The 12,798-nt window shown below is 36.2% G+C and overlaps 1 protein-coding gene across 1 annotated transcript in view; it reads left to right on the forward strand.

Annotated features, from left to right (window-relative positions):
- Nucleotides 1-12,798, forward strand: part of SLC9C1 (solute carrier family 9 member C1) — a 94,373-nt gene that overhangs the window by 40,805 nt on the left and 40,770 nt on the right. The window contains exons 10-12 of the mRNA XM_032629415.1: nt 4,955-5,036; nt 7,439-7,605; nt 9,471-9,596. Of these exons, the coding sequence (XP_032485306.1) occupies nt 4,955-5,036; nt 7,439-7,605; nt 9,471-9,596 (375 nt within the window). The remainder of the gene's footprint in view (nt 1-4,954; nt 5,037-7,438; nt 7,606-9,470; nt 9,597-12,798) is intronic.

A 12,798-nucleotide genomic window follows, 5' to 3' on the forward strand; every position in this document is an offset into this window, starting at 1 on the left:
AATCAAGACAGTATGGTACTGGCACAGAAACAGAAATATAGATCAATGGAACAGGGTAGAAAGCCCAGAGATAAACCCACACACATATGGTCACCTTATCTTAGATAAAGGAGGCAAGAATATACAATGGAGAAAAGACAGCCTCTTCAATAAGTGGTGCAGGGAAAACTGGACAGCTACATGTAAAAGAATGAAATTAGAACACTCCCTAATACCATACACAAAAATAAACTCAAAATGGATTAAAGACCTCTTATAAGGCCAGACACTTTAAAACCCTTAGAGGAAAACATAGGCAGAACATTCTATGACATAAATCACAGCAAGATCCTTTTTCACCCACCTCATAAACAAATGGAAATAAAAACAAAAATAAACAAATGGGACCTATTGAAACTTAAAAGCTTTTGCACAGCAAAGGAAACCATAAACAAGACGAAAAGACAACCCTCAGAATGGGAGAAAATATTTGCAGATGAAGCAACTGACAAAGGATTAATCTGCAAAATATACAAGGAGCTCATGCAGCTCAATATCAAAAAAAAATAACAACCCAATCCAAAAATGGGCAGAAGACTTAAATAGACATTTCTCCCAAGAAGATATATAGATTGCCAACAAACAGATGAAAGGATGCACAACATCATTAATCATTAGAGAAATGCAAATCAAAACTACAATGAGATATCATCTCACACCAGTCAGAATGGCCATCACCAAAAAAGCTACAAACAATAAATGCTGGAGAGTCTGTGGAGAAAAGGTAACCCTCTTGCACTGTTGGTGGGAATGTAAATTAGTACAGCCACTATGGAGAACAGTATGGAGGTTCCTGAAAAAACTAAAAATAGAACTACCATATGACCCAGAAATCCCACTACTGGGCATATACTCTGAGAAAACCATAATTCAAAAAGAATCATGTACCACAATGTTCTTTGAAGCTCTATTTACAATAGCCAGGACATGGAAGCAACATAAGTGTCCACTGGCAGATGAATGGATAAAGAAGATGTGGCACATATATACAATGGAATATTACTCAGCCATAAAAAGAAACTAAATTGAGTTATTTGTAGTGAGGTGGATAGACCTAGAGTCTGTCATACAGAGTGAAGTAAGTCAGAGAGAGAAAAACAAATACTGTATTCTAATGTACATATATGGAATTTAAAAAAATGGTTCTGAAGAACCTAGGTGCAGGACAGGAATAAAGATGCAGACATAGAGAATGGACTTGAGGACACAGGGAGGTGGAAGTGTAAGCTGGGACGAAGTGAGAGAGTGGCATGGACATATAGACACTACCAAATGTAAAATAGATAGCTAGTGGAAAGCAGCTGCATAGCACAGGGAGATCAGCTCGGTGCTTTTTGACCACCTGGACACTTGGGATAAGATGCAAGAGGGAGTGGATGTGTGGATATACGTATACGTATAGCTGATTCACTTTGTTATACAGCAGAAGCTAACACAACACAGTGAAGCAATTTTACTCTAATGAAGATATTAAAAAAATAAAATAAAATGTTAAACCTTAAAAAAGAGCAAGAGAGGGAGACAGAGACAGACAGAAAGAGATAGGGAACAAATTACTGATATCCATAATGAAAAAGAGAACATGACTACAAATTATACAGTTATTAAAGTAGTAATAAATAGAAATTATGCATAACTTTTTGTCAGAATAATTTAATATCTTAGATGAAAATGGTTAAACTCCTCAAAAACACAACTTACCCAAACCGACACAAAAAAAAATAGAAAATCTGAATAGCCCTATATCTGTTAAAGAAATTGGGTATATAAATTAAAACTGTCTCACAAACTAAAAGCCCAGATGGCTTGACTGGAAAATTCTGCCAAACATTTAAGGAATAAATGATAACAATTCTACATAAACTCTCTCATAAAATAGAAAATGATGAAGCACTTTTTTATTTTATGTGGCCAGCCCACTCTGATATTAAACCCCAACAAAGATAATTACAAACAAACAAAACAATTAATTAAACATGATGCAAAAATTCTTAAAAAATATGTAGCCAATTAATTTTAAATATATAAAAAGTATGACATTATGATCAAATAGACTATCCAAAAAATATGTCCAGAAATATTAGTTTAACATTCAAAAAACTATTTGTGGAATCTAAAAAAACTGAGCTCATAGAAACAGAGAATATATTGGTGATGGCCAGAGGTGGTGAGAGGAGACGGAGGAAATGGATGAAGACAGCCTAAAAGTACAGACTCCCAGTTATAAGGTAAATAAGTTGCCAAAGAAAGTAAAACCTCCATTTTTACCTCACACCATATGTAATAGTGCTTAGAGATGCATCATAGACATAAATATAAAATCAAAAGCCCTAAAACTTCTGAAGAAAACATAAGAGAATACCTTTGCAACCTTGGAATAGACAAAGGGTTTTTAGATCAAAAAAACAATAGTAATTGGAGTTCTCAACATTAAAAATGTTTGCTTACCAAAGGATAGCTTTACATAAATGGATAATGTAAGTCTGAGAGGAAATAACACATATATCTGATAATGCACATTTTTCTGTATTTTTCTAGTGAAATATAGCTAATTTGCAATGTTGTGTTAGTTTCAGGTATACAGAAAAGTGATACTCTTTTCCAGATTCTTTTCCATTATAGGTTATTACAAGATATTGAATATAGTTCCACGTGCTATACAGCAGGTCCTGTTACTTACCTATTTTATATATAGTAGTGTGCGTATGTTAATCCCAAACTCCTAATTTATCTCCCCCCACCACTGCTAAACCCTTTGGTAACCAGGGGTTTGCTTCCTATGTCTGTGAGTCTATTTCTGTTTTGTAAATAAGTTTATTTGTATCATTTTTTAGATTCCATACATAAGTATATCCTATGATATTTGTCTTTCTCTGTCTGATTTACTTCACTTAGTATGATAATCTCTAGGCCCATCCAAGTTGTCGCAAATAGCATTATTTCACTCTTTCTCATGGCTGAGTAATATTCCATTGTGTGTATATATATATATATATATATATATATATATATATATCTTCTTTATCCATTCATCTGTGGATGAACATTTAGATTGCTTCCATGTATTGTAAATAGTGCTGCAGTGAAGACTGCTGCACCTGTATCTTTTCTCATTAGAGTTTTCTCCAGATATATGCCCAGGAGTAGGACCATATGGTAACTCTATTTTCAGTTTTTTAAGGAACCTCCATACTGTTCTCCATAGTGGCTGTATCAATTTACATTCCCACCAACAGTGTAGCTGGGCTCCTTTTTCTCCACACCCTCTCCAGTATTTGTGATTAGTAGACTTTTTAATGATGGCCCTTCTGACCGGTGTGAGGTGATACCTCATTGTAGTTTTAATTTGCATTTCTCTAATAATTAGCGACATTGAACTTTTTGTCATGTGCCTGTTGGCCATCTGTATGACAATGCACTTTTATCCAGAATATATTTTTCAAAATTTCTACAATGTTATAATAAAAGAAAATCAACCCAATTTAAAAAATAGGCAAGGGGCTTCCCTGGTGGCGGCGCAGTGGTTGAGAGTCCGCCTGCCAATGCAGGGGACATGTGTTCATGCCCCAGTCCGGGAGGATCCCACATGCCGTGGAGCGGCTGGGCCTGTGAGCCATGACCACTGAACCTGAGCGTCTGTAGCCTGTGATCCACAACGGGAGAAGCCACAACAGTGAGACCCCCGTGTACCACAAAAAAATAAAATAAAATAAAAAATAGGCAAAAGAGTTGAACAAATGTTTCAAAAAGAAAGATATATACCACTAAGCACATTAAAATGCTTAACATTATTACTCTAGGGGAATGCAAATTAAAACTACAATGAGAAACATAATATTCAATTTAAATGAAGGTTTTAGAACTGGCAAATCTCACCTATAGAAATAGAAATAGGAAGAGTAGTTGCCTCGTGTCGGGTGGGGATTGATTGGAGCAGCACTGGAGAAATTTGGAAGGATATGAGAATATTCTACATCCTGATAGGACTGAGGGTTATATGCATGTATGCACTGTCAAAACTTATCAAATGATACATAAGTACATTTCAATGTGTGTAGATTGTACCTTGGTTTTTCTAATTACCAGTGTTTGGGCTGCACCCTTGAAGAATTAAATCAGAATATTCAGTGGCACCATCCTGGGCACCAATATGTTAAAGTTTCTCTGGTGATCCTACTGTGCAACCTTGAAAGCCTCTGGTATGGTTTCCTGCTCTGTCTCTAACCTCCATTTGTAGCCAAAGAATAGAGGACTGGCTAAGAGTTTAAAATAAGTTCTGGAAGTTAGAATTCCATAAAACGATGGAAGTATGTAGTATCAAATTGAAAAGTGTCACTTCATCTGTCCATGGAGATTAACTTGGGATATAAGTGGAGAAAAAAAACAGGTGGCACCAAAGGCATCAATTGCTCCTCCCTGCTGGCAAAGAGATGCCAGAGAGGCAAAGTATGAGGTGGAGCACACATACCAAGGCCTCTGAGTTGTCCTCTTTTCCTAAGTGGAGAGAATTATTTCATACAGATGTGCTGATAATGTTGAGCAGAGAACTGTGTGGCTGTGTACATGGAGGTGTGTATGGTGGATGAGAATTGGTGAAGCACAGGTATATTTCCAGGGCTCAAGACGTGCAGTAATGGAATTTAAGAACAAGTATTTTCTCCTAATGTCTTCATATGTACATAAATATTTGTCAAACCATTTGTCCTGATTTTTGGTTTGGTTCCAGAAATGTGAATGAAACACGTGCAAGAAGATAGAGAATCCCCAGAGTACTTGCATCATGTCTGACATCCAAATTCCCCTCTGCCATGAGTATCTATTGACATAGTACATCCTAGCTTAATTTACATTGGTTAAATATAGAGTATATTATATGACATTGTGATGAAAACTCACTCTTTTTTTTCTATTCCAGATATTATTTCATGGAGTGTCAGTATCCTTAATTAGCCTGATTGTCAATAGATTTATTTTGCCAATGGCAGTTACTAAACTCGGTAAGCCCTGCAAATTCATATTCTGAGTGAAGAGAAAAATATTCCCAACATGCTAAAGAATTGTTAATAATGAAGAAAGAAGCCATATAAATACAAATCAGTGGTGTCTAATTGAAGAGGAAATTGGATCTCTATGTAAAGTCATATGAATTGTTTAGGCCAATAAGCTTGTTAGGCCAATAAGCAATAATCTTGAACCCCAGTGTTCATCGAAGCACTATTTACAATAGCCAGGACATAGAAACAACCTAAATGTCCAACGATAGATGAATAAATAAAGAAGATGCGGTACATATATACAATGGAATATTGCTCAGCCATAAAAAAGGAATGAAATTGGGTCATTTGTAGAGATGAGGATGGATGTAGAGTCTGTCATACAGAGCCAGAAAGAGAAAAACAAATATCGTATATTATTAACACGTATATGTGAAATCTAGAAAAATGGTACAGATGAACCTAGTTGTAGGGCAGGAATAGAGATGTAGACATAGAGAACGGACGTGTGGACACACAGGGGGAAGGGAGGGGTACAACGAATTGGGAGATTGGGTTTGACATAAATACACTACCATGTGTAAAATAGATAGCTAGTGGGAACCTGCTGTATAGCACAGGGAGCTCAGCTCCATGCTCTGTGATGACCTAGATGGGTGGGATGGGGGGCAGGGTGAGAGGGAGGTCCAAGAGGGAGGGGATATAGGTATATATATAGCTGATTCACTTCATTGTACAGCAGAAACTAGCATAACATTGTAAAGCAATTTTACTCCAATTAAAAAAAAAGATTACTTATTTACATTAGTCCAGTTTAAGTAAAATTATACAATAAGTTTATTCAGTTATTTGACAAACTTTTTGTTAAGAGCCTCTTATATGCCAGTCACTATTCTAACTGATAGTGATACATTATGAAGACAAAAAAGGTTTCTGAGTTGATGGAGCTTATGTTGGAGAGAGGAGAAACAGGCAGTAAACAAGTCAAATAAGGTAATATCAGAGAGTCATTTTTGTATAAAAATAAACAAACCACATATAAATAAAATAGAAAACACAACAGGTAATAGATTCCTGAGGAAATTAGAAAATGAGTGTGTTCAAGGAAAGAAGGTAAGGTGCTGGGACCTTCGAGAACAATGCCAATAGTGAAGGAAGTTCAGATGGGAGAGGTAGGGAAAGAGTTAGATAATGAAGGACCTTGAATTTTAAGATTTTATTCTAAGGGATAAATGGATTTCTTGGTTGGTTTTAAGCAAGTAAGTGTAATTTTATGAATAAGGTCCTTAACTTAAAAAGACAACTCTCGTTCTGTGGATAGCTGATTGGGAGCTATGAAGAGAATAGAAGCAGAAATACCAGTTTTAGGAGGCAACAGCATTATACAATATGACTGTTTCAATCCCCTACTTTTTAACAATTGATAAATTGAAATCTAAAGAGTTAAAAGTTCTCATCTAAGGTCACATGGCTTGATAACGACAGTTAAAGAACTAAAAACAAATTGCTCTAATGTTTTTAATCCATTGTATTCTTAACTGCTTTATCACCCTTTCTTGTTACACACAGAGTTTTCATTCATATGGCATTTTGTAACCAATCTTAAATTTCATCTTTATGGATAATATTGCACCTTCCTCCTCATATTTGCAACAAAATCTTTTCTTCCATTTACTTTTTTAATTTTCTGAACCTTAACATAGTAAAATGGAAAAAACAGATTAAAGAGGTAAAATTTTTCAATTTATCAGATGTTCTACTTAGTAGCTAAATAAACCTAAAATTCTTAGTGCGGAGCATCTGTTTACTTGCACTGAGAGCAGTGAACATTTGCTCATGGAACATTACTGCTTTCCAAAGAAACTTCTATGGCTCAGAAAAAGGGAATTTGTGTCTGGTAGTAAGATTTCTTCAAACACTGAGGTCTGGAGATATATATACATACACACACACACACACACACACACACAGAGTTAATCCTTGATCAACATGAATTTAAACTACGCCAATCCACTTATAAGTGGATGTGAATTTTTTTAATTAAAAAAATTAATATGTACTTCAGTATAACACAAACCTGCTTATTGAATCTGAGGATGCACAACCATGGATATGAATGGCCAACTATAAAGTTATATGCGTGGAGGGTTGGCACCCCTGACTCCCATATTGTTCAAGAGTCAAATGTATACATCTGGAGATAAATAAATATATATCATAAATACTTATATATATGACCTTATGTATAGGTGGGAAATATATGTATATATCTACACATACACTGTGTACATATATGTATATCTATACCTCCTGCATATATCTCCTACACATCTATATGTATATTTTATATATATCATTAAAATGATGATGTCTACTATTTATAAAATGTGTTCTTTGTATCAAAGGTCTTCATGATGTCACATCAACAAAGTATAAATCACTGTATTATACATTTCAACACTTTCAAGAACTAACCGTATCTACAGCCTCTGCACTCAAATTTGACAAAGATCTTGCTAACGCAGATTGGAACATGGTTGAGAAAGCAATTATACTGCAAAACCCATATGCAGTAAGCAAGTAATATCTTTTGTTTATTCCTTCAAAGTGGATATGATTGCCCTTAAATAAGTATAAATGTTATAAATATTAATTCACAATTCTTAGGGATTTTTATGACAACTATGGGGCAAAGTAGAACTGACAACCCCTTTGAGTACAGCTAGTATGTATTGTAGATTCAAAAGAAGGACTAGTGTATTGGAGCTGCCTTTAAAAGACAGCGTAGGGCTTCCCTGGTGGCGCAGTGGTTGAGAGTCCGCCTGCTGGTACAGGGTACACGGGTTCGTGCCCCGGTCTGGGAGGATCCCACATGCCGCGGAGCGGCTGGGCCCGTGAGCCATGGCCACTGAGCCTGCGCGTCCGGAGCCTGTGCTCCGCAAAGGGAGAGGCCGTAACAGTGAGAGGGCCGCGTACCACCAAAAAAAAAAAAAAAGAAATATATATGTATATATATTACTTTGTAATATAAAATAGAATTCAAAGCCAGTGTCATACGATTAGATGTGATGAAATGTCACCTCCTGCTTCTGAGATATGCTTTAGAATCTCCATGTTCAGACTTCTAATTCATATATGAGTTCATAATTCATTAGCAGTCATTAATGCCACAAGGAGAAATAATAAAAGTTGTCCTGGTATCTGCTCAATGCTTCTTCTGGGTTGCCATCTCCTATATTAAGTCCAATTTTCATTGCAATGTTTCTCTGCATCAAACAATATGAGGGGTCAACTTCTATGACTGTAGACATAATTGGTTGCTATGAAATAGGATTTCTAAAACTCCATTTAAAATCCTCTAACAGGTGCTTGAAGCTCCAGGTGGGGGCTCAGAATCAAGCCTTGTGTCTGCAGGAATATTGCCAGGATTTCTGGATAAGAAAAGTACCAAGTCAAATCTAAGGATTTTTTATAGTAGCTCCCAATATCTGATTGTGGCCTTTTGTTAATCTGGCTGCATCAGAATCACTGGGAAAGCTTATTAAAAAATACGGATTGATTTCCCAGCCTCTACCCAGGAGATTCTGATGCAGATGGTCTGAGGAGGGTCCCAGGAATATATATTTTTAATCCATTTACCCAGCTAATTCTAACGCAAAGTCGGGGTTGAGGTCACCACTCTGGTATTTGATCTGTTTCAGAAGGCAGATGATTAAACAACTACATTCTCCTCTTTATGCTGCTGACATGAGGGATATTCTAGTGTTATAGATAGAACATTGGCTTTAGACTCAGAAAATCTGGGTTCATATCCTAGCTTTATCACTTAATAGATGCTTTATGATCTTTATATAAACCTTTTATTTTATCTAAGCTTCAACTTTTTTTCATCTATAAAATGGAGTTATCCATATACCCATTTCCTAACAGCCACGTTCACTTTTTATTCTACCTTAAGTGATTAGTTTAAAGCAGTGGTTGTCACACTTTAGCTGTAGCAGAATCATGGAATGGGTTTGTAAAAACACAGATTGCTGTCCCATCTCCCCACAGTCTGTGATTCAGCAGGTCTGTGGTGGTGTTTGAGAATGTGCATTTCTAACATTACCCAGGTGATGCTGCTGGTGCTGGGGAACCACACTTTCAGAACCAGTGGTTTAAAGTGTGATCAGCAATGTAGTAGCTTTCATAAACTTTTACCAATGCCATGCAAAGGTAAAAATATGATATAACTCCTTCCCCTCAAAGCTGGCAATTATGTTACCTTCTAGATGACTGTGCAAACAATGAGAAAACTCATCTGAACATTTTTCTGTATCTAGCAAAATTTCTATACTTTTTTAAACCAAAATGGTATGTGAATTGCTTGAGGTTTATGCTAAACAATGTGTTAATGTTCATGTATTATTTTTGGGTTTTGATTTGTGTTTTATTTAGTTGGACCAAGAAGAAAAAACAGAACATCAAAAAGTGAAATGTCTACACTGTAACAAGGAAATAGATGAGACCCTTAACATTGAAGCAATGGAGCTGGCCAAGAGGCGTCTCCTGTCAGCACAAATAGTTAGTATTTTATTATACACTTTTTAAATTTTTGTCCTACCATTTATATCATTTGCAAATATTATTTTACCATTCAGTAGGTTGTCTTTTCATTTTGTCAATGGTCTCCTTTGCTAAGTTTAATTAGGTCCCATTTGTTCATTTTTGCTTTGTTTCCTTTGCCTTGGGAGACAGATCCCAAAAAATATTGCTACGATTTATGTCAAAGAGTGTTCTGCCTATGTTTTCTTCTAGGAGTTTTGTGATTTCCAGTCTTACATTTAGGTCTTTAATTCTGAATTTATTTTGGTTTGTGTTGTGAGAAAATGTTGTAATCTCATTCTCCTACATGTAGCTGCCTAGCTTTCCCAGCACCTCTTATTAAAGAGACTGTCTTTTTCCATTGTAAATTCTTGCCTCCTTTGTCATAGATTAATTGACCATAGGTGCATGGTTTTATTTCTGGGCTCTCAATCCTGTTCCATTGATCTACATGTCTGTTTTTGTGCCAGTACTATACTAAAAAAAATTAAATTAAAAAAATTAAATTATTGGCTAAAATTATACTGAAAAGTTTCTCCCTTGCTTAAGACATCTTGGTTATTCTCACCTGCACAGCTTAATAGATTGTTTACAAAGGCAAAGGGAAGTTTGGCATTGTCTTAGGAATCTGCTTGAGTGCAAAGAGAAAAAAGAAAAGGACAGAAAGAAAAAGAAATCCACTCAAATTAGCTTAAGTAGAAGGTGTTTTATTTTGAGGAACTTGGAATTTCACAGATCCCAATGGCAGGAATTACAGCTGAGCTCTACCACCAGATGCGTTATGCAGTCAGTTCCATGACACTGCCTATCTCTGGACCGTACCAGTTTTTCCCGAAAGAATACCACCAAGTCCACTAGTAACTGCAGGTATAGGTTAGTATGTTTTCATATCAAATCTTGAGTAAAAATTAAAGAAATTCTGTAGCACAGCAGCGTATAGGACTCTGTGAGAAAATGCTAATAGCCCAGTTACCATTTTCTATCCAGGTCAGAATCTTGACCAGTTGCCATGACTCATCCTCTCAAAATGTTCATGTTGGGCCTTCCTCACTGACTGTGGAACTGTCATGCATTTCTCTTCTGTTCCATGCATATAGGGTTCTGCTTGCTCTGTCTAACTTGGGAAATGGAAGATCTTTAGGGTATGATTATTCCCTCCTCAGCAGTAGTCCTGGCAGACAAGCTGAGTCTCAAAGACAGCTTTCCAAGGACCTAAATAACTTCTTTAAGCAATTGAGGCAGTGCCATGAAGGGTGAACTTATGCCCATATCATGCTTTGTTCCACCAGCAGATTTTATGAGATCATGTCTTTGAGTCACTTCCAGATTTTTAATTTATTTCAGGAAAATACAGTATTCAGGAACCCTTAAAATCAATGCAGGAGACTCCATTTTGAGTCTTGCTTTTATTATTAATATGATATGTGACTCAGAACATATTCTTTTAAGTTATTATTCTCCCCATCTGTAAAAGGGGAAATTATGCTACCTGAATGACCTCTTAGATTCCTTCCACTCATGATAGCCTGTGTTTTCTGCAATATATACTTCCTGTACCTTTTTGATTTATTGCCTTAAACTTTTTTTTCCTACTATTATATCTTCATTGATTTTGTGCTGTGTGTTAGGTCTTAATCCAGAAATCCTATTTTTCAAAGTATATTGGATCTCTCTGTTCTGTTCTCCAGATCTTCATCTTACCTCATATATTTTTAGTCTTTCTTTGTTCTAGACATATTTTCATGTGTATCTTAGCTTGTTGATTTGATTTCTGCAATCTCAATACTAATGTTCACTGTTCCCAACAGTATTAATTTGTTATTGCAGTTTTCAAAGCTCTGAGAGTTTTAATTTAAATCTCAGCCAGCTCTTGTTAACGGGAGCAATATCTCTTCCACTACTGTATGTTAGAAGAGGGGGACTTCCCTGGTGGTCCAGTGGTTAAGACTCCACGCTCCCGATGCAGGGGTCCCAGGTTTGATCCCTGGTCAGGGAACTAGATCCCGCATGCATGCCGCAACTAAAGATCCCACATGCCACAAGGAAGAACCCACACGCGGCAACGATGATTCTGCGTGTGGCAACTAAGACCCAGAGAAGACAAATAAATTAATTAACTAATTAAAAAAAGAAAGAAGAGGAAGCACAGCATGGTAAGACAGTGGCACAGGAGAGCAGCACAACATAATGGGGGAAAAGAGAGGCAGGATTTAAATTCAGAAAGAACTGAGTTTCCAATGTGATCTTGAGAAAACTGCTCAACTCCCTGAGGAGCTTCATCTTTCTCATCTATGCAGATTCGTATACCTTCCTCATAAAGCTGTTGCAAGAATTAAATAATTTTCTGTAAAACATAATTATGTTAATTCAATAGTATATTAGAGAGCTCAGAGATGGCAGTTATTGTTAGGAATCAACCATTCTCTAAATTCTTCTTACATTTTGGTGTGAAGGATCACTTAAGAGTTAACATTTTTCTAGTATCTAACTGCTCTGTCACTTATGTCGCTAAGCTTTCGTGAGCTCCATGTGACTTTCAGCTTTCTTATTTTCCCCACACACTACAGTACTTATCTTTGAGGATACTGAAAATATTTTAATTTTACATTATTTTGCAAGTATTTTAATGAAGTTTAAGTTTCTTTTCATTACTGACAAATAACCTTTTGACCTTTCATCCTTAAATTTAGTTCTGTCCCTTTCTAGGATCCCCCAAGAGCAAAACCATGCTTCAATGTCCGTAAATAATTGTGCAGACAGAGTGTCTTCTATGGAACCAGGAATCTTTAGTCATATCACACATCCCAATTTAGGCAGTTGATTCTCAACAATGTTCAGCACACAGAAGCCGAGTGGGCTCTCAGTATATGGACCGAATGAATGAATGTCTGTGTTCTGCACCACAGGAGCAGTTCATTTCATGCTGGGAATAGATTGGAGACAAGAGAGTTCTGTTGTCAAAATATTTGGGGAAGTGGAATTAAATAAAGATATAAATCAGAATCCCTTACTGTAGAATTTCTCAGAGTTTTTAATATTCTAATATGCATTATAAGCTTTTAAGATGGGGTTACTTTGCAACAGTTCCCACACTTATTTGGCCACAGAACTCCACTTATTTTTGAAAACCTAATTAACATCTAGAGGAACCTAGTTTCCTGCATAACCATTTTCATTCTAC

The sequence above is a fragment of the Phocoena sinus genome, chromosome 4, assembly GCF_008692025.1.
Source record: "Phocoena sinus isolate mPhoSin1 chromosome 4, mPhoSin1.pri, whole genome shotgun sequence".
Taxonomy (NCBI): domain Eukaryota; kingdom Metazoa; phylum Chordata; class Mammalia; order Artiodactyla; family Phocoenidae; genus Phocoena; species Phocoena sinus.